The sequence below is a fragment of the Lampetra fluviatilis genome, chromosome 37 (genome assembly GCF_964198595.1).
Source record: "Lampetra fluviatilis chromosome 37, kcLamFluv1.1, whole genome shotgun sequence".
Classification (NCBI taxonomy): domain Eukaryota; kingdom Metazoa; phylum Chordata; class Hyperoartia; order Petromyzontiformes; family Petromyzontidae; genus Lampetra; species Lampetra fluviatilis.
Genome location: NC_136311.1, coordinates 6,421,356 through 6,441,842, shown reverse-complemented (window position 1 = coordinate 6,441,842; position 20,487 = coordinate 6,421,356). Strand labels below are relative to the sequence as shown.

The 20,487-nt window shown below is 51.3% G+C and overlaps 1 protein-coding gene across 3 annotated transcripts in view; it reads left to right on the top strand.

Annotated features, from left to right (window-relative positions):
• Positions 1-18,715, top strand: part of LRRC75A (leucine rich repeat containing 75A) — an 80,029-nt gene extending 61,314 nt beyond the window's left edge. For 2 of the 3 annotated variants that reach the window (XM_078873705.1, XM_078873706.1), the window contains one exon: positions 12,143-18,715. In XM_078873705.1, the coding sequence (XP_078729831.1) occupies positions 12,143-12,842 (700 nt within the window). In that variant the 3' untranslated portion in view covers positions 12,843-18,715. The remainder of the gene's footprint in view (positions 1-12,142) is intronic. The other variant, XR_013639647.1, reaches the window with a different exon arrangement.
• The last annotated feature ends 1,772 nt before the right edge of the window (positions 18,716-20,487 follow it).

Below are 20,487 nucleotides of genomic sequence, written 5' to 3'. Positions count from 1 at the left end.
TCGTGCGTGCATTTACCGCTCATAACAAACATCTCTTCGTAACCGCCACGGGCGTCCTGGCCCGTGACTCGTGATCTCGGCGCGACAGACGGGTGGAGTTTTGGCGCACGCACGCGCGCCGAATTTTTAACACGGTCGGCGGCGCGCTTTTTCTTTTTCAACGAAAGGCCAACGTCGATATCGCTCCGGTCGCTCCTCCGATCCGAGGGCAGCAGGAGGAGCAATTAACGGGGAGCGTGAGCGATGATCGTCAATTCCCCCCCCCCACAACCCCACCCCCCGCACCCCCCCCCCACTCCAGCGCACCCCCCTCCCCCCCCAACCACCAAATCGTAAGACGCAGCAAGAGTGGACATCACTTGTCTCGCGTCTTCCCGCTGAGTGCTAATGAGCAAACACTTTATCGTCTGGGCTCGAGTTCGGTGGTCACTGATGGATGGGTGCGGATGATGATGATGATGCGGTCTTGACGACGAGTAGTGCTGCTGTGTCACGGGAGAAAATAAATGTGGATTCGTAATCGCGACAGCACTTCAAGACGCTGGCTGGAGAGAGCGGAGGTGCGCTTACTCGTTTTATGACAGAGAGAGAGAGTGGCAGTCAGTCATGGGCAGAGGGTCTGGACTTGAACAGGGGCGGGGAGCCGAGGAATTTAACTCGGTTTGCGAGGTTCGTACGAGGGACCTACGAACAACTGCACCAAAGACAAAGATCCCCCCCCCGTATAGCCTGAAGAGAATGTTAGGGCAAGTGCTGTTAGCGAGTACTACCTATGAAGGCCGGCGCGGGCACGCGACCACCGCTCTCTTCGCACAACATTTGCCGCAGAGTGACAGTGATATCACCGCAGTGCCTGCGCCAGGCTAGGTGCGTATTGAGGCTGTCACGCGAAGAGTCGTAGGCTCCGCTGGCAGGAGGTCGCAGCGCCGGACCCAGGTGTTATGGGTTAACGGACCGAGATGACCGCAAACACATCCACTCTGCGCCAAATGCTCTCCCCACGCACGCGCCAGTCATATAAATGCAGAAATGTCTCGCGGATAATTATTCTACATTTTTATTCATCCACCTTCATGCGGTATTAAATGACGGCGAAGGCCGTCCCGTTGATTCCTGGTAACATTATTTTCCTCCCCACCCACACTGGCACTGAGCTCCATTACAGGTAATTACACGGCGCGTGGAAACAATGCAAAGCGGGCGGGGGGAGGGCGCTTTGCCCGTTCACCACGAAACGCATTGACTCGCCCCCTCCTCCCGCGGCACGTCTGCTATCCTTCACAGGGCGGCACTAGCGGTGCAGTGGTAACGATCGGAGCCCCCCCCCTCCCCGCAGCAATAATCGCCTGGGTTCGATTCCCGACTCGGGTGTGCCTCTGTGTGGAGTTTGTGTGTTCTCCCCACCCCCCTCCGGGTTCTACATTCTGATCCCAAAGCTGTAAAGAAAAGGAATGTAGATATTCTTGGTTATTTCGGTAATATTATTATTTCCCTTCTACGTGACTTTACCGAAAGAACCAAGAATATGAATCCCTGCAGTCACGAAAGCTTTAAATCAAAAGGAATGTAGATGTTATACTGGTAGGAACCTCATGGTTCCACTAGCCTACAGGGGATTATTGTGTCCGTCCGTCCGTCGTGCATCCAAAATGGGAGGGATGGGGCTGGGTTGGGCTGGGTGGGGGGTTGGAGCGGTGGGGCTGAGTGGGGTGGGGCTGGGTAGGGTGGGGTGGGGTGGGGCTGGGTGGGGAGGGGCTGGTCACACCGTGATGCCCTTATAAAACTCAACGTTTAACCTACTCACGCCGGCTTGTGCCCGCCCTTACAGTCGGTCATATTTGCGGAATACACCACGCCGCCGTTGACCCTGGACATTGACCGAGCAACCCAACGTTCCTACCAGCTCCCTCCGCAGGAATGTGTTTGGTCAGCACATCCCATTGCTGACAAAAAAAAACGATGCCTGCGAATTTCCCAATTCAGAACGACAGCAGGAACATCGCCCCTTGCTGCGAAAAAATTGGTGAGGACCCTCCTGAAAGAGAGAGCGTTGAGATGCAGCGAGGCTTCCTCGCATTCAAGAAACGTGTTAGCTCGTATCTATTCAAAGTCCCCGTCAAAGTGATTTCCTGCTCAAATGAACATTCGCGACGGATACACAATCTCTGTTGACAGTCCTGAGCCAGTGGTGGAAGTTCCGCGTTCCCATGGCGGGGACAACCGCCGTTGGCTCACTTCACGAAGTGGCACGCATTTTATACGACCTCGGATGGGTGATGGGCCGAGTCTCCCCCCCCCCCTCCACCAGGATTTTTGCTCGTGACGAATCCCCTTGTCCGGTGGTCACGTGACCCTGGCAATTGACTCACACGCCTGCACAACGTGCGTCTGACGAAGGGGTGTTATCTACCGGTACCGCTCATCCTAAGCCAATTGTGAACGCAGCAACATCATTTCACAAGGTTTAACACGCAATAATTGACGCCCTCTCTTAACACCGCAGTGCAAATATGTGCCACCGTTTGTTGTTAGTAACGTAACCACACCGGCTACACTCGCCAAACATTTCCGTTCTTCCGCCAAGCCACCTGGCCTCCTGCACCTTCGACTGTCGCTGGCCCCTCGGCGTTCCGTGCCTCTGGATCTGTGCTCAGCAAACCTCGTTGATGATCATTTTAACGAGGAGCAACCTCTGTCCTCCCAACTCCCCGCCTCCTTCCTCCCCAAACCTTGCTCCCCATGCCACTCTCACTTACACAGAACCCCCCTCTCCCTCCCATCAACCCCCCCCCCCACACACCCTCCTACGTACCATGGGAGGAACGCTCCCGGGATTTTCAGAAAATTAATCGTGGCACGGAGGCTGACGGGGAGATTGCTCCAAGCTTCCCCGGTTCAAGCCCCTTGTCCTCTCTCCCACACACGCGCACACACACGCACACACGCAAGCGCGCACACACACGCACACGCACGCACACACGCGCACACGCACACACACACGCACACACGCGCACACACACACACGCGCACACACACACACGCACACACACGCGCGCACGCACAAACACACGCACACACGCACACACACACACGCGCACACAACAACACAAGCACACACGCGCACGCACACACACACGCACACAAACACGCATCTCTCTCTGTCGCTCTCCACACCTCCGCTCTCCCATTCCTTTCCCCCCCTGTGGGCCCTGTTAACGCGGGGGGGGGGGGAGACTGACAGCTGTGGGCCGCGATTGAGGCAAATAAAAACGACCGCCGCCGAGCTGGTAACGTCGGCAGCAATCCACTCGGCCTGCGATCTGAACTTCTGCATAGAAAAAAAAAACTTGATCGTAAAATGTTGCGTAATGTACTGTGTGTGTGTCTAACTTCTTTCGTACCGTACGTAGCCAACTGTACTCATCGGAGGTGCGCGGGGAAAGTACAAAAAACTAAACGCAAAAAATAAGTTCTTAAGAAAGAAATGTTAGTTGTTTATCGTGGGGTTTTCTTTATCGCGTTGCGCACATCTGCATGGCTGCTGGCACAGCGGTGTGCAATGGCCAGCGGCGCCACTGGACTTGCGATCCAGAGGTCGCCGGTTCGATTCCATCTCCGAGCAGTCAAAACGATTTCGGGGGCGGGGGGGCGAGTTTCTTAAATCCTGCCCACCTTTAGCCACGCAGCCAGTTTACACAGTGAATGGGTTTGCGCCACAGTTAGTCCATCGGGCGGGTTGCATGTCCCCGGGACACAACGGGTACGCAGACATCTCCCAAGACGTCTGGCCGGTGTGGAATAAGAGGAAGGGCAAAACGCCCTCTTACAGAGCCCTTCCAGCAACAGTGGCCCGAGAAAGGAAACACAAAAACATAGCAAAGACAAAGATCCACCCGTATAGCCTTAAGAGGCTGTTGGGGCAAGTGCTGTTAGCGAGCACCTATGAAGGCCGGCACGGCGCACGAGGATTGTGAGTGGCCAGCACCACGCACGGGCCGCCTTTGTCTCCCCAGTGGCGATGTTTACTACACACCCCTCATTTGAGGCCGAGTCGACCTCGAGGAGGCCCAGGACCGACCTGTTCAAATGATCGCCACCGTTATTGGTCGCGAGCGGGAATCGAACTCGGGTAGCCGGTGCCGTAGCCACGGAAGTCGCCAGCTACCACACGCGGCCCGCTGTTCCGCCGACGGTGGTGCACCCAATTTGCCACTGTTCGGTGGGCCGAGTTGGTGGGAGGGAGGGGCAGGGTGGGGGCAGGTGTAAGTGACTTGCAGGTAACTCTCCCCGTTCTCTCAACCCGCCCGCGGCGCAGGTCCGGCGAGGTTGAGCTTCTCGCCGCGGCGGCGGTGGCGGCGTCGTCACGGCGTTAACGTGGCGGAACAAACCCGAAAGGTGCTGGGGTGCGCTGCCGAGCGGGCTCGTAGGTGGAGTTGGGCGAAAGGCTGCCGAATGGAGCGAGCGAGAGAGTCGCCCAGGCGGGTTCCGGGAGCGCGAGAGCAGCCGCCGAACGATCCCGAAGCGAGTTTTTTGTTGTTTTTCTTGGTTCTTTCGGTAAAGTCACGTAGAAGGGAAGTAATAAAATAATAAAAATAAAACATAATAAAATTATTCTCACGACGTTTCGGCCACAACGCAGAGTCTGTCGCCTCGACGGACCTGGTTTTCACCTGAGGACGGCTGCTTGCGTTGTGGCCGAAACGTCGTGAGAATAATTTTATTATGTTTTATTTTTATTATTTTATTACTTCCCTTCTACGTGACTTTACCGAAAGAACCAAGAAGATGAATCCCTGCAGTCACGAAAGCTTGAAATCAAAATGTTTTGTTGTTGTTGCGTTTCAAAATCCGGTGCGATTGTCCAACCAAAGAGCCTTTTTACTGAAGTTGTCAAAGCCTCGTTTCTCGGCGAGGGCTCTTGCGTCGGAGCGATAGCGCCGGTCGCCTCCGCGAGAAATATTTTGCGACGTGTGAAAGTGCCCGGAGGGAGAGAAAAAAAACCCGCAAACGATCGCTCCTTCGCGCGGAGAGAAAGAGCTTCGCATGGTTCACGGTCAGAGACGTGCGGCACGAGCTTCGGCTTTTCCCGAAGCGACGGTTTTTGCATTTCTATTCTCCTTATTTTATTCCCTCTCCCTCTATTTACTTGGGGGTGTTTTTTTTGTTATTCAGTTTTCTAAAGACACCGCCCCCCCCCCCGTGTCAATGTATCGTTTCCTATTCTCCGCGTCTCTCCTAAATTCCAAAGGAGGCCTCTCCGGCAGTGTGCTGGCGGCAGCAGATAAGGAGACCTATCGTCTACGGCGTCAATGACCGGGAGCACAAACACTCGGCCGGTCACGGCGCTACCTCCCGCGACCTTTTAGCGGCTGTTCGCTCAGCGGTAAACAAGTTTCCCGAGTTCGATTCCTGACTCGGGCACATTTCTTTGTTAGAGTTCACATCATGGGACCTCCTTTGCCAGTAACAAAATATGAGAATAGGTTTTTCCACTTTTTTCTGGCAACAAAATAGGTGTTAAGATGTTAAAACACCAAACTGAAACCTTTTACAAGGAATCATGTGTGCATTAACCACAATGCTTGTGGTCAAAATGCAATAAAAAAACACACTCTGATAATATATGCATTGTCTTTGAAACTGATTGGTCCACACCAGAGACAGCTTTCTTTAGACCCTAGTCTCAAACAGTGTTAGACCAGAGGACGGCAAAAGGCGTACACAGCACAAAGACAATGCCACTATCAGAGTAATGAGAGCTCGGGGTGAGCATCTACATCATGGGACATCCTTTGCCAGTACCAAAATATGAGAATAGGTTTTTCCACTTTTATCTGGCAACAAAAGACAATGCATATATTATCAGAGTACGTTTTTTGTTTGCATTTTTACCACAAATATTGTGGTTAATGCAGACATGATTCCTTGTAAAAGGTTTCAGTTTGGTGTTTTAACATCTTAACACCTGTTTTGTTGCCAGAAAAAACGGGAAACCCTATTCTAAGAGATCACATGTTCTCTCCCCCGTGTTCTGCATGGGTTTCCTCCAAAAAGTTGTGCAAAAGAAACGTACGTCACTAATTTGGTGGTCGTGGCCAAATGTCCCCACACCTCCAATTAGCACGGTTGGCTACGTACGTGGGAATGAAATTCAACATATGTACGTACCAAAGCTGAAAAATGTACCTGCACATTAGTTAAAAGGGATCATACGAAAGCAGCTGCAGCACCCACATCAGCCACCCTATTGCAAAACAAAAACTCGGCAGGACCCACCTGAAAAAGATGCTTGAGACTGAGCAATTCTTTCTTAAAGAACACAAGTGCAAATTTTCGATTTAAAGCTTTCGTGACTGCAGGGATTCATCTTCTTGGTCCTTTCGGTAAAGTCACGTAGAAGGGAAATAATAAAAAAAACATAATAAAATAATTCTCACGACGTTTCGGCCACAACGCAAGCAGCCGTCCTCAGGTGAAAAACAGGTCTGTCGGAAAGACAGCGTCTGAATGAACACCACCAGGCTTGGCAGCGTATATTTAAGCTGGGTTGGAGGGGGAAGAGCGCCTTGACAAAGGAATTATTATGTTTTTTATTTCCCTTCTACGTGACTTTACCGAAAGAACCAAGAAGATGAACACAAGTGCAATAATAAAATAAATATTAATACATTCTAGACATTGAAAAATACCGCCTGTCCTAACCTGTTAAATATTTAATTGAAACTGTCTGGCACAGAACATGTGCAACTGTTGCCGCCAGAGAACCTTCTAAAAAACCAGCAGTGTGCGCACCATATACCGGCCCTCCTCTACTTACGAACGAGTTAGGTTCCAGAGGTGCTGTCCGTAAGTCGATTTCTTCGTAAGTCCAACTTTACTCCTGTCGATTCCCAACATGCTGTAAGACTCGTACACTCAACACGGGGAATGGCTTTACAAGTTGGATAATCTCCTGTAGATGTAGATGCCACTGGTTCTTTATGTCCGAGCAGACAGGTTTGTTCGTATCTTTGAAAGTTCGAATGTTCGTAAGTAGTTGAGTCCCTGCAATTATTTTTGTATTTATGTATTCGTGTATTTGACTGGGTGTGATGTGCCCGAAATAAACGCGTACCGCTCTTTTGAGCCTCGTCGCTGGGAGAAGTAGAACAAAAATCCCAATGTGCCGTGCTAACGGAGACTTTCTGGATTCACTCGGGTCGTACCGAGGCTCCTCGTCGCCCACAACGACGGTTCGCTCGCCAAGTGAACCGTGGGGGCATCTCGCGCAACAACGCAGCAGGCCGAGCCCCGTGGCGGCCGCGAGGGTTGAACGTCGATTAAGTTGACGAGCGAACGTACAGGGCGACACTTGAGGGGCTTCATCCGACGGTGATGACGACGACGACAGCTTGATAGACGTCTGCCCAACCACGCGTGGTCGGTTTCGCACCTCCGACTAGCACGGTTTTGGCTACATAGTTGAAGTTCAACGTATGTACATGCAGTTGCCTGACTGATAACCGAGCTCTCTGCTGAGCAAACTTTAGACGAGATAAGAAAAATAACCGAGGAGAGACGGGAGCTCTGAAATCAGCTCGAGTGCAGGTGCTTGGTGAATTGTTACGACGCAGGACCGTGTGGAGGTGGCTCGCGTCCATCAGCAGGCTTTCATCCAGCAGTGGATCGACCACGGCCGACGATGCAATCAATCGCAAAGAGCAGCCGTGGCACATCCAAGCTCAAACCTGCGACGTACAATTTCCAGAAAGGGCCGAGACCTTGATCCTCGGCTCTCGCGTCTCATCATCAACGCGGAGCCCGAGAGCTTCCGTTGAATTGGAAAGATTCGGTGACGGCTCGGGAGGCTGAGTTGAGAGAGCCACACCGCCACCACCACCCACGCCTCCGACCGCCGCGTGTCACTCGCAGCTCGTCACCGTGTCATGTGCAGCTCGTCACCGTGTCACGCGCGGCTCGCTGCATCACGCTCGTGACGCGCCTCCAACACGTCAGGCCTTGCTCGCCGGAAAAAAAACAAGTTTTCCGCTGCAAAAGTTCTTCGGTGTGTTTTTTGTTTGTCCTCGTCGGCGAACGTTGCGGGCACGTCAGCGCCAGTGTTGTCACCTTTGAGGTACAAAAAAAACGGGACGCATCATGGGAGGAAGGGGAGGAGGAGGAGGGATATCTCGCACAATACCGCAGGAAGAGAGAGCTACATGCAAATGCCTTATCTTGAGTGGTGCATCATCATTATTACAATTATTACAATGTAACTGACAAAAGCTTCCGGGAAGACATAGGTTTGCCAGGACAATTCTGGAGAAGCCGGGACACAGGTGACAACTTCATTGCGGTCAGCATGATGATGAGAAACAATACAAAGGAAATGGTATAAACGAGGCAGGAAAAAATATTCTTAAACTGAGGTACAAAAAAAACCTAGAAGAATATCTGACAATGCTTGGACGAGGGCAGAACTACGTGTAATTGTGCTGTCGTAAGTGGTCTATGATTATTATTATTCATATTTGGAAACTGGCAAAAACCGATCGCTTAAATGTTCCGGGAAAAAAGTACACATTTCTCAGGACGGTTATTTCAACAAGAGGACGATCCTGGGGGAAACCGAGAACGGGTGGCAACGCTGGTCAGCGCGCACTACGGAGTAAGTGGCAACCGACAAATCTGGCTCTGGAGTGACATTTTTTTGTTAATTTGCGTTCCGACAGCACGACGTTTTTCGGCCGAGACGGAGTTAACACCGAGAAGGCGGCGGTGGCGGTGGTGTAAATCATTAAAAAAACACGGCTGACAATTTATCCATCAAACGTTTCAAACGTGGAAATGATGAAGAAAAACCCCCAGCGTTTTTCACGCTTCAGCCAAATGGTTTAGAAAACGAAACTATATACATTTTCTTTTTTAATCAGGTTAAGCCCCACTGAGCTACACAGATCTTTTTCAGAAGCGACCTGGCCACAAACGGTAGCTCGACGAAGCGGCTTATCGCGTGGAAATTTACAGCGGCCAAATGCTCGTCGAACTGCCGAGCGCAACACCACCGTTGCCCGGTGCTCGGGCCGTCCCTGCAACAACCATCGCTACTCACGGAGTTACAGCCGTTGTTGGCGAGCACTTTTATGGAAGGAGAGTTGAGAAATGTAAACGTGAAGAGCGTGGGCGTCCATTTGTCTTCTCCCTTTCCAACCCCCCCCCCCCCGTCCTGCCAAATTTGTACAGCAATAAAGAAAAAACAAAGTACAGAAATAACAGACGTTTGCTTTAAAAATAAATATCTAAATGCATTTTTAAATAAGTTGAAAACAATCGTGACTTGTAGTACAGTGCATTTGATGAAGTTTTTTTTTTAAGGAGTAAAATATTGCAATTTTTGACAAAAAAACGCCCTGCTATTGTAAACATTTTCCACGTAACGTTATTGCGCACATTTATTTTCTTTCGCGCAACAAATCGCGGCGACACGAGGGCGGCCCGAGACGAATGGAAAACTCGGAACGTCGCCGCCGAGCCGCCCGCCCGTTTTAGGAGCCCAACGGAAGCGGTAAAAAATGTCTTAACCCCAAGCCCTAGGGTCGCAGCCGGGTCGTTCCTCGCAGACTCCGTAGTTGTGGGACGCGCCGTGTTTTGTTTGGAGCGCGGCGAGGAGACGGAATGGGAGCACGGCTCATTTGTCGCAGAGTGGCCTAGTTTCTCCGGGGCCTCCTTGACGCGCCAGTGCGTTGCCACCGCCAAACGCCTACGAAGATTCGAATCTTACGATACAGCCGCCGCACTGTGAATGCGGACCCTCATCTGTGCATTCCGTGCGTGCATCAATTTATTCCATGCGCGACTCCGCGTTCTTGATGTCGCGATCGCTCGGCTCCTCTTGAATCGACCCCAACAGATTCGATGAGCACAGCTGGGTGCAGGACAGCGAACTTCCTTGACCCACACGCTGCCCTTGACTCACACCCCGCCCTTGACCCACACCCTGCCCTTGACCCACACCCTGCCCTTGACCCACACCCTGCCCTTGACCCACACCCTGCCCTTGATCCACCCCCTGCCCTTGACACACACCCTGCCCTTGACTCACACCCTGCCCTTGACCCACACCCTGCCCTTGACCCACACCCTGCCCTTGACTCACACCCTGCCCTTGACCAACACCCTGCCCTTGATCCACTCCCTGCCCTTGACACACACCCTGCCCTTGACCAACACCCTGCCCTTGACCCACACCCTGCCCTTGACCCACACCCTGCCCTTGATCCACCCCCGACCGAGTCGATGGATCGCTATGGTTCAGAATCTGCTGGTCGTTGTCTCGTTTGTGCCGTGTGTCTTATATGTTCCCATCGTTTTAGCGTTTGGTTCGTGCCTTCAGCCTTAAAATGTACTTGAGAATCTAATTGAAATTTTACAAATCGCAAATAACATGCCCTTATATTCGCAATTTTACACAAGCATCACGAGCATTATCCTTTTTAAATTAATCAAATTATTAAGTCACGTTTGCCGTGCTGTGTTTACATCATCGTCACTATCAGCCATGTTCAATCCGCTGCTGGATGAAGGCCTCCTCTCCCACGCCGGCTTCGCCATCCGCGACGGTCCTGCGATGTGACAATCCGCCCGGCTCCTGCGTAGCAACAATCGTGTTTTCAAAAGACACTTCAATTTAGTCTATGAAACCGGATTTGTTAACTATCACATTTGTTTTAACTGGATGACAGATTGGACCATGGACAAACAAATAAGCGAGCGACTGAGCGGAATACAAAACATAACCAAATGTTTTTATTTCATTTTGAGACTTACAGTATAAACAAACGTGGATTTTTTTTTAACGAGCATCTCGTTTGGAAGCTTTGGGACAATGCTCGGAATACTGCTTGTCAAATTAGCCCCTTCCTCCTGGCTGGGGCCACTGTGTTCCGCTAATTAACAGCTGAAGGCTGGATTTTGCCGCTTCATATTCCCCCCTCCCCCTTCCTTACAGCTGAGAGACCTCAAGGGTCCTGACATCGGGCCCGAGTTATTATAATTAAATAAACTCTCATTCCTGCTCGCTGCGCGGTTGAGTTGCTGCGGCATTTCTTATTATCGGTCGGAACATTATTATCGGTCGGAATTTATTTTGGCGCTCCTCATCCATCTCGTCGTGTTTTTGTCCTCGTGATGTTTAATCTGTCCTTGGAGGAGGAATACGTTGTGGTTACGATGATAGAGGGACATCGTGGACAGGCGTACTTTGTTCTTGAGTGCCGGTGTTTTACGACGATTATCGCTACGCCAAGCCAAACCCTAGAAGCGTTCTGGAAAATACCGAGCGAGAAATGAAGGCCCGGGGGATCGCCGGCGTTTGTCCGTGGTTTTTTATGAGCGGACGGGTGAATGTGAACCCGCGTTCGTGACACTCCTGGCCTCCAGAATTCTCGCGTCGTTAAACAAAGCAACCGGACCCCGCGTAACGCACCGATCGGAACGGTAAGCACGGTCGAAGACACTTCACGAGAAGCGATCATGGCCGGCGGTCGAGGCTGACGACGGATTCACAGCCAAGAGGAGCGAACGCTCCCGAGAGGACGTTTCGCCAGTTTCTTGTCCACTCACCAGGGTAGCTTGTACATTAACCACAGCCTCATGTCGTGTTTTCACTGTGGCATCTTGTAAAATATACCCCTGTATCTTCTTGGTTCTTTCGGTAAAGTCACGTAGAAGGGAAGTAATAAAATAATAAAAATAAAACATAATAAAATCATTCTCACGACGTTTCGGCCACAACGCAAGCAGCCGTCCTCAGGTGAAGAATGAAACACCACCAAGCCGAAACGTCGTGAGAATTATTTTATTATGTTTTATTTTTATTATTTTATTACTTCCCTTCTACGTGACTTTACCGAAAGAACCAAGAAGATGAATCCCTGCAGTCACGAAAGCTTTAAATCGAAATACCCCTGTACGTTCACTGCAGCCTCGTGTCCCTGTCGCTCCGTCCAACGTGGCCGTTGGCGGCCCATTCCTGTCGGCCTCTTGCCGCGCGGCGTTCACCACGGGCCTTCCGCGCACTCGCAGCGATCCGTCGGCGGCGGCTGACCGTCGCGCTTGCCACTCCTTCTCTCTCCCCCTCCTCCCCCGTGCCCGTCCGCCGCAGCGCCAAGCCGGCGCTGTGCCTGGAGCCCGACGGCGGCACGCTGCCCCTGTCGGGCGTCCCGCTGGGCAGCCCGGGCCACCGGCGCGAGCTGGAGCGCGTCGCCTCCTTCCTGCAGGGCGGCTCGCCGCACCTGCGCGGCCTCAACTCGGTGGAGCTGAGCTTCGCCGAGCTCACGGACGACGGGCTGCGCCTGCTGCTGCCGGGCCTCGCGGCGCTGCCCAACCTCGCCAGCCTGGCGCTCAACGGCAACCGGCTGACGCGCGCCGTGCTCCGCGACCTGGCCGAGTCGCTCAAGGAGCCGCGCTCCTTCCCGTCGCTCTCCTGGGTCGACCTGGGCAACAACGTGGACATCTTCTCGCTGCCACAGCCCATGTTGCTGGCGCTGCGCAAGCGCTGCCCCAAGCAGGGCAGCCTGCCCACCATCCACGAGGCGATGGAGGAGAAGGCGGCCGCGGCGGCCGTGGTGGTGGCGGCGGCCGCGGTGGCGGTGCAACGCGGCGGCTGCGGTGGCGCAGAGGGGTCGCGGGGTCACGGCGTCGCCGCCGGTGCCGCCTCCGCTGTCAACGGATGCTCCGGGACGACCCCGGCGGCGGCGATCGCGACGACGACGGCGGCGGCGACGACGGCGACGTCCTCAGAGGAGCCGGCTTGGGGCGAAGGGTCTGAGGAGCAAGGGGAGCGCGGGACGGCGGTCAGATGACTCGTCGCTTCGGTGCGCTTTGCAGCTCCCGCAGCGAACGACGCGTTACTTTCTGACCGATTAAAACGAGGCGACGTTTCAGGCCTCCTCCAAGCCGTCGCCGATCCCTTGAGCGTTGGGTGAGAGATCATGCCTGATCTTGGCTTATGATGACGACCACGACGACGTGCGTAGGTTACATCCAGATGGAGATGAAGGGGTCGTCGGGGGCAGTTGCCGTCGATGGCGTCGCACGCTGCGCCTCGTGCACAGCCGCCGCGTGACCTCCAGCGACCCCCTCCTGCAGCGTCAAACCTTCCGGCTTCACGTCGCTTGTCCGTTGGTACCCGACACGTTTGGGCGTCTCCCTGCGCAGGTGGCACATTGAGCAGCACTCGCCTCGGTCGCAATCAAGCAGAGCCGGTGGTGGATGTTCTCGCAGTGGACGAGCGCGCGCGGGCACACGTTCACGCAAAACGCGCGACGGAGTGCAGCAGGAACGGCGTCTCACAAAGCGGTGCGGTGCGTTTCGGCGAGCGTCACGCTTCGGAGAGGGCTCACACCGACACCCGCCCCCCCACCCCCACTGCCCAGGTCTCCCTTGCGAAAGAGACTCTGTTGACTGAGACCTGGTTCTCACAACTGGCACCTACGCTGCCAGCTGTGCCCGCTTCGCGATGGGCCAATTGGTACGACACGTGACTCACGGCTCAACATTGCGACGTACGGCCCGCGATCCTTTAGACGATGTCCGAGATGTGCAATTCTCAATACCGGGCAGGTTGGAGAGGGCATAAGAGGATAAGTCTTCAGTGGATAGTAATTTTACACATCGCTGGAGGTATTTGATTATTTAATGTTCTTGGTTTTTCCACTGCCCCCCCTCAACCAACCCCCCAGTTCCAATTGCACTACCGGCATCATGTCGCAAGACAGGGAGAATCCTTGTAGATATCTGCCGGCAGTAATGTGCCCCACGTGTTAAAAGAACCGACTTTGTCTGGAAAAAAACCCGGGGGGGGGGCACACACACTTTCCCCTGCACCCTTCTATGAGAGTGTTTTTACAATTATTTAAATTCTCCTAGCTGGAATTTAGCCAAAACCAAGAGCAAAACCAAATATGATGGTAGGGGTTTGTGTGTGTGTGTGCGCTTGTGTTTTTTGGTTTATTACTGTTCGAGCCAAGACCCATCTTGCTCTGGGCAGCTGAGAACCTGGCCACTGAAACCCAAATTCGAACCCAGGACTCTCTCAGTGGTGCCGTCTGACCTCTGACCCCCTCCCACTCCCCCCCCCCCCCGGGGTCACTTCAATATTTTAATAGTTTATTTTGAAAGACCTATCATGTTCGAGATTTACAAGAACAGGAAGGACACTCGTCGCGAGTGACCTCGTGTGTGTCTGGGATCGTGGTTACGTGCGTACGTGGGGAAATTAACACCGGGGCGTTTTAAATAGGTCCGGATGTCGCCCTTCAGTATGCTTCAAGAATACCGTGTCTATATCGATTGTTCAATAGATGTTTTTTTGTGCAGCTTGTACAGAGATGCGTGTATATGTACGTAAGTAAATATATGTTCATAAACATATACACGGCTTTAGACACGAAATAAATAAAATAAATATTATAGTAAATTATAAGATTATATTTAATGCTTGGTGAAGGCTTTCCCTCATCCTACTGACATTGGCCTTTGGGGTTGTTTGACCATACTTCACCACGCTGGTCAGTGCGGAATGGTAAAGTGGGTGCAGGCCCAGGACCGGTTCAAATTTTGCTCACCACTGATGTCACCCGGGCCAGGAATCGAACTTATGTCAGCGAGTTCATAGTGAAGTGTTTGCCAACCATTGCCATTCACCATTCAAATGTGTACACATATTTGGTTACAAAACAAAGATACCCTGTATAGCCTCAATAGGTTGTTGGGCAAGTGCCATTAGTGGAACACATGATACGGCTGGAACGGCGTATTGCATGGTGGGGTGGGCAGCGCAACTCCCGGCCGCGTATATCTCCCTCGTGCCGATGTTGACACGTTACACCAGGGTAAGGCTGAGTCAACCTAGGGGAGGTCCAGGACCGGTTCAGATATTCATCACCATTGTTGGCCGCCGTGCGTTGACCACTACACTACCGCTGCCCACCAACAGCGTGCGTGCACACAACGTGCAAAACGCACAAACGCAAAAACAAGATCATTGAACGAGGACGAGAAAAAAAATCCTTTGGCCTAGAGATTGAAAAATACATTAGAAAAGCGAATAAGTTCTTGGTAAAACCAACGTATCACGGTTGTTTTTTTACGTATGAAATAAAAAATGTCATTATAGAACCCAGAATATAGAGTGTGGATTTCAAAAAGATGGAAAAGCAACAGTCGGCGGTGTAACACGTGCGACGTAATGCACCCTAAAAAAACTAGAGATCGAACGAGGGAGTCGAGGCCCGCGGTTTTTATTTTTTTATAAATCGCGGATCTGAATGGTTTCAAAGCATAAATGGAATCCTGCGAGACGCGCGAAGGCCGGGGACCCTTCGCAATTTGGCGCTCCGACCATTACTTCTGCCGAGCCACTCGTATTCTTCAATCCGAATGATACAGCCATGACCTTCAAGAATCGCCGAAATGCGATTGCTGAATTGCTACGTTGGGTTGCGTCAATTGTTATTCGACTTGCCGGCGAGCTGAAACTTCAGTGCCAATTACAAGTTCAACGTTTGCGCGCGTGGCGGTTTTATTTGTTTGGTTACGTCGGGTGGTGGAGGGTGTTTTACGGCACAGTTGGCTTCAACGTTACATGGCCTGACCCAAAAATAGACTGTGTATCACAAAGATACAACGCAAGGGGCAGCTACAATTCACTGCGGCTTGAAATCTCATTCTCCGCTTTGAAGGTTTTGATGCCAACCATGCCAAGAATGCCTCACCTGAGCACTGTAGTTACCTTTGTTTATTCTTATTATGACAATTGTTTACCCAAGAAAGCCTTACCAACTTTCAAGACTCTTATCAGGTGAGCTCTTCAAGTGTTCACAGTAGAGGGCGATGTTGCTTTGTGTAGTCCCAATTGAGAAATCTGTAGGTAATTTTTTTTGCATTGGGGGATGTTTGGCCGATACCAGGGTAAAAAAAAATGTTTTAGCTACGATAAAAAAGCCGGAGAACCCGGAGGAAAACCAACGCAGAGACACGAGGGAGAACATACAAACTCCACACGGAGGTGCCCGAGGTCTCCAATCGAACCCAGGAGCGTCTTTCTGCGACGTACGAATGTTACCACCGTGCAAACCTCTCCCTCCGCCCGATGGAACGCGGCCCTTTTGTGCCAGCTGCGCATATTAGCCACCGTGCCATCACGCTTGTGCGTGTTGGCACACGCACAAGCGTGCTTACTTAACCGAATGTCAGTCTTTACGCAAGAATGTCCTCCCCCCCCCTCCCTTTTAATCGTAAGCTGAGAACCAATTGTTTACAAGAGGCGCTATCTTACAACCCGCGAATGTAAGACGTTAACAAAATGTAATTACGGCGACAGCAGCAGACAGCGCGACACACAGCCTTGCTCACAACAGAGAATGCGGGTGGGAGTTTATACCTTGTACAGGAGCGCGCAGTGTTCACGTCCGCCAGGAGCTGCTACCTCGGCGTGTAAGGGTCCGCATGCCGGACATTGTAATCCAGAGGTCACCGCTTCGATTCCATGGGTAATCCCACCTCTTCCCAAGACGTGTCTCGAAGTGTAGGCCAAGTACCCACCAAAGGTAGCGCTCCAGAGCTCCCTCTAACGAGGAGTTAACGTCCCCCAGTTAAACGGAATCAGAATGTGTATTTATACCGGAGGAATCCGATGAGCTATGGAGCTCTTCTTTCACAGATGTCCAGGTAGGAGAGAGGGTCGCAATGTTACAACAAACAGTGCGAAGACACGATACGAGTGCAAAGTGTCGGAAAGGTAAACAAATTACTAACATAACAATTCTTACGTTTCATCATTAGACCTCCTTTGCCAGTACCAAAATATAATAGGGGTTTTCCCCTTTTTTCTGGCAACAAAACTGAAACCTTTTTACAAGGATTCATGTCTGCATTAACCACAATACTTGCAGTCAAATGCAAACAAAAAAAGGGGGAAAACCCTATTTTTATTAAATCTTATGTTTATTTTACCACGAAAAGCCCACTCGGCTATGAGCTTCTTTTTCACAAGCGACCTGGCCACAAATGATAGCTCAACAAAATGGCCTATCGCGTGGAAATGTTCCGGACGAACGAGGGTGGTATGGGAGTGCCATCCCCAGGGGACTTCCGTTGCGAATGTTCGACGGTGACGAGGGCGAAATGCGAGCCCCTCCTCGTACCGTTTTTCCACTGCCACACCCGAGCTTTGCCAGCGTGCGGCGCTCACTTCCGATGAGCGCGATTGGCTACATACGGTGCGAAAGGAGTTCAACATACAGGTGGTTTTCCACTGGCTGTTTGCCGAGCCAGAACCAAACCGTGCTACGCTGGCCTGACAAGACAGCTACATCTGGTCCGCGTGGTCAGGCAGGACCAGGCGCGAGGTGAATAATTTTCCTCACACTTGGCGTCGGGCGCTTACGCTCAGACACGTGACGTCAAAGGCACGGTTCGGTTTCTGTGGTGGAAAAATACGTGGTGCTTGCTTCCTGAGCCGCGTCAAGGCTGACACGGCACAGCTCCGGCACGATTCGGTTGTGAAGTGGAAAAGACGCACGTTCCTATATCCAACGAGCACCGCACGACCATGAACTCCATGGTCGAGAAAATAAAAGTGATTTCCTTGCAAAAGGTTTCCGTTTGGTGTTTTTACCATCTTAACACACCTGTTTTATTGCCACAAAGGGTCAAACATTCTGACGAGTCTTCTGTAAAAACACCGCGGATTGTTTTTTTTTGCCATGCGGCGCAAGTCAACCTCTTTGTAGTCGTGTCGAGACTTGTGTGGTTTTTTTTTTTGCTTGTGGAATGAAAGCTGTCAACTGTGGGCGACGTCCTAGAGCTGGGCTGGGGGGATATTCGATTACTCAACTAATCGCTCATTCCAAACCCATCATCAGTCCCGAGTGCTCAGCTAAATAAGAGAAGACACGAAAACAGCCCGGGAGGGTTGGGGGGGGGAGTCTCACCTCTGTTGCCACGCGTGCCGCTGGACGAGAGGTGATGGGCGGCACTTGGTGACGTTATCGGCATCGCCGCGATGGGCCCGTGTCACGCTGCCCACTACTCGTACCTGTAAAGCTGGGGGGGGGGGGGGGGGTCACCTGCCTTCAGGAGATTTATTAACTCGCCGAGTAAGAGACTACAGAAAAAAAAACACTAAATTATTTTAATCCTTTTTGTCGATTGTCTTCTTAGCCCCAGCTCTACGGGCGCTATCTGGCCGTGTTTGACAGCGTGCATTGATGTAAGAAAAAAAAGTGTCGCATTTGGCTCCGTGACGATCCTCGCCTTGCTTGCGCCCCCCCCCTCCTCCCTCCGCCGTCTTTAACGTCCCGTCAACGTCCCATCAACGTCCCACCAACGTTCTTGCGAGTCACGCTGCGATCACGGAGAACAAACACTGCACTCTTTGCCAGACGTCTAGTGGTGGTGGAAGATGCTTTAAATGGGAAATAAAAGCATATTTTGTATTGCTCCTTGTTCCGCGATCACATTCATTTTTGCTCGCCTGCGCAAGAGGAAAGTTAAGTCTCTCGATGCGCCAGTAGGTAGGATGAGCAGGATGCGTTTCTCGAGAATGTATGCGGCGGTGGTGGGACGTTGGCGTTTGGCATTGGCCTGGAATTACAAAAGCAACGACGCAGCAGCCAGTGGTGGTTGCAAGGCGTAAGCATACCGAGCACGTGTAGAGAGGGCCCAACAAAGGTCAAAGGGCACTAGATTCGTGAAATAAGGGTTGCGTCAGATAAAATCTCAAAGACACCCACCACACACGTGAATTATAACATTTGCACGCAATTAGAAACATTTACAAATAAAGATTCCTTGATGGCAATTTATTCTACAAAGGATTTTGACAAAACGCAAATTGTTCCACCGTGAAGCAGTTGAAGCATTTTGTTTTTATTGTAATTAACCAAAATGACAAGTCAACAACAGCCCCAAAAATTAACAACAGGGGGCTTGTGATTACCCACACGGGGGCCAATCAATGGCACAAATGCTTCAACGAAGCCTCAAATAAACGCAACAATTTTTTTTTTGCGATGCTGCACATGCCCAAACAATTACAAAAATCAACACATTCGTCCTAAGACCGCTCTGGGGAAGGGCCCACTTGCCCGCTGAAGACAAAGGAGGGCAGTCGTCCCGTCACACGGCAGCAAAACCCTTCCCTCCTCTCGCGGGCTTAGCGAGCGCGTGCCAAATTTGTCGAGGTTGGGTTCGCCGATCCACCGCTGTGGCTCGGGACCTTTCGCTGTCGGCCGCGAGATCCCTCCACGCGTCGTCGCCACTGCGCTGCTCGCGTTGACGCTGCTGCGGAAGAACACGCATGATGAACCGTGGACCAACCCCGACTTTCCCACTTGCCATAGACTTTGCAGTTTGCGGTTTTGCCGATTGCGGCTATTTCAAAGAACGTAACCCCCCCCCCCGCCTCCCCCGCGATGGGCAAGGGTTTGCTGTATATTTGCTTTCAATTGTAGAAGCATCCAACACAAAATGCTCTAATTTTGTAGACTATAGTAGGTTGGCAATGTAACAATTAACTCACCCGCTCATTTGACGGATTTCACTATGTAACACGATTTTTGTTCCTGGATAGTAAGTGTTATTTTCTAATTGCGTATGCCTCAAAAGTATAGAACATTAATATTATATACTCTTTGGTTCTTTCGGTAAAGTCACGTCGGTATAAAATAAAATAAAACAAATCACGACGTTCCGATCGCAATACAAGCAATCGTCATCAGGTGGAACAACCACAGCAAGAACAAATGAAGTTGGCATTTTTTAGAAAGTAAAACTACACAAAATCTCCCCTGTAGCCCTAACGTCGTGACTAGCAGACCTCAACATTCTGCTTCTGAACTGATCGCCGCCAACATCGGCAATGGGGAAAGGAAAATAATATTTTGCACGGTCAATTGGTCATTGGGGGGGGGGGGGGGGAGACGGGTGCAAGTTTGACTCCTAGCTGTGGGCATCGTCACACTTCTTTCGACCGCCCACATAGTCAGTCATAATCGACGTTTTTGGGTTTAGAAGCCACAACATTTACAATTGTAAATGTTGTGGCTTCAACACACCGGTGGGCTAAAGCAGTGAACTATTTGTCTTTTGTCAACGTGACACATTTTTACTGATTGGCCGTGTCGGGTGGTGGAGGGTTACGACACATTTATAAATAACGCGATCTAAACCCAAAAACGTCGATTATGAATAACATTGGTCGCGAAAGCCTACGTGTTAAACTCACATAGTCAGTATTGACTAAACACAAACAAAAAACACATTTGATTCACAAATATGTGGACAGATGGACTGTGGTAGCGCAATAGGAATTTTTGTCCAAACCCTGCGAATTAAGTTTCCCGAGCAGTTTCTAAAAACTAGATTCGAAGCTTTCGTGACTGCAGGAATTACTCTTTGGTTCTTTCGGTAAAGTCACGTAGAAATAAATTAAGCTTTGAATCT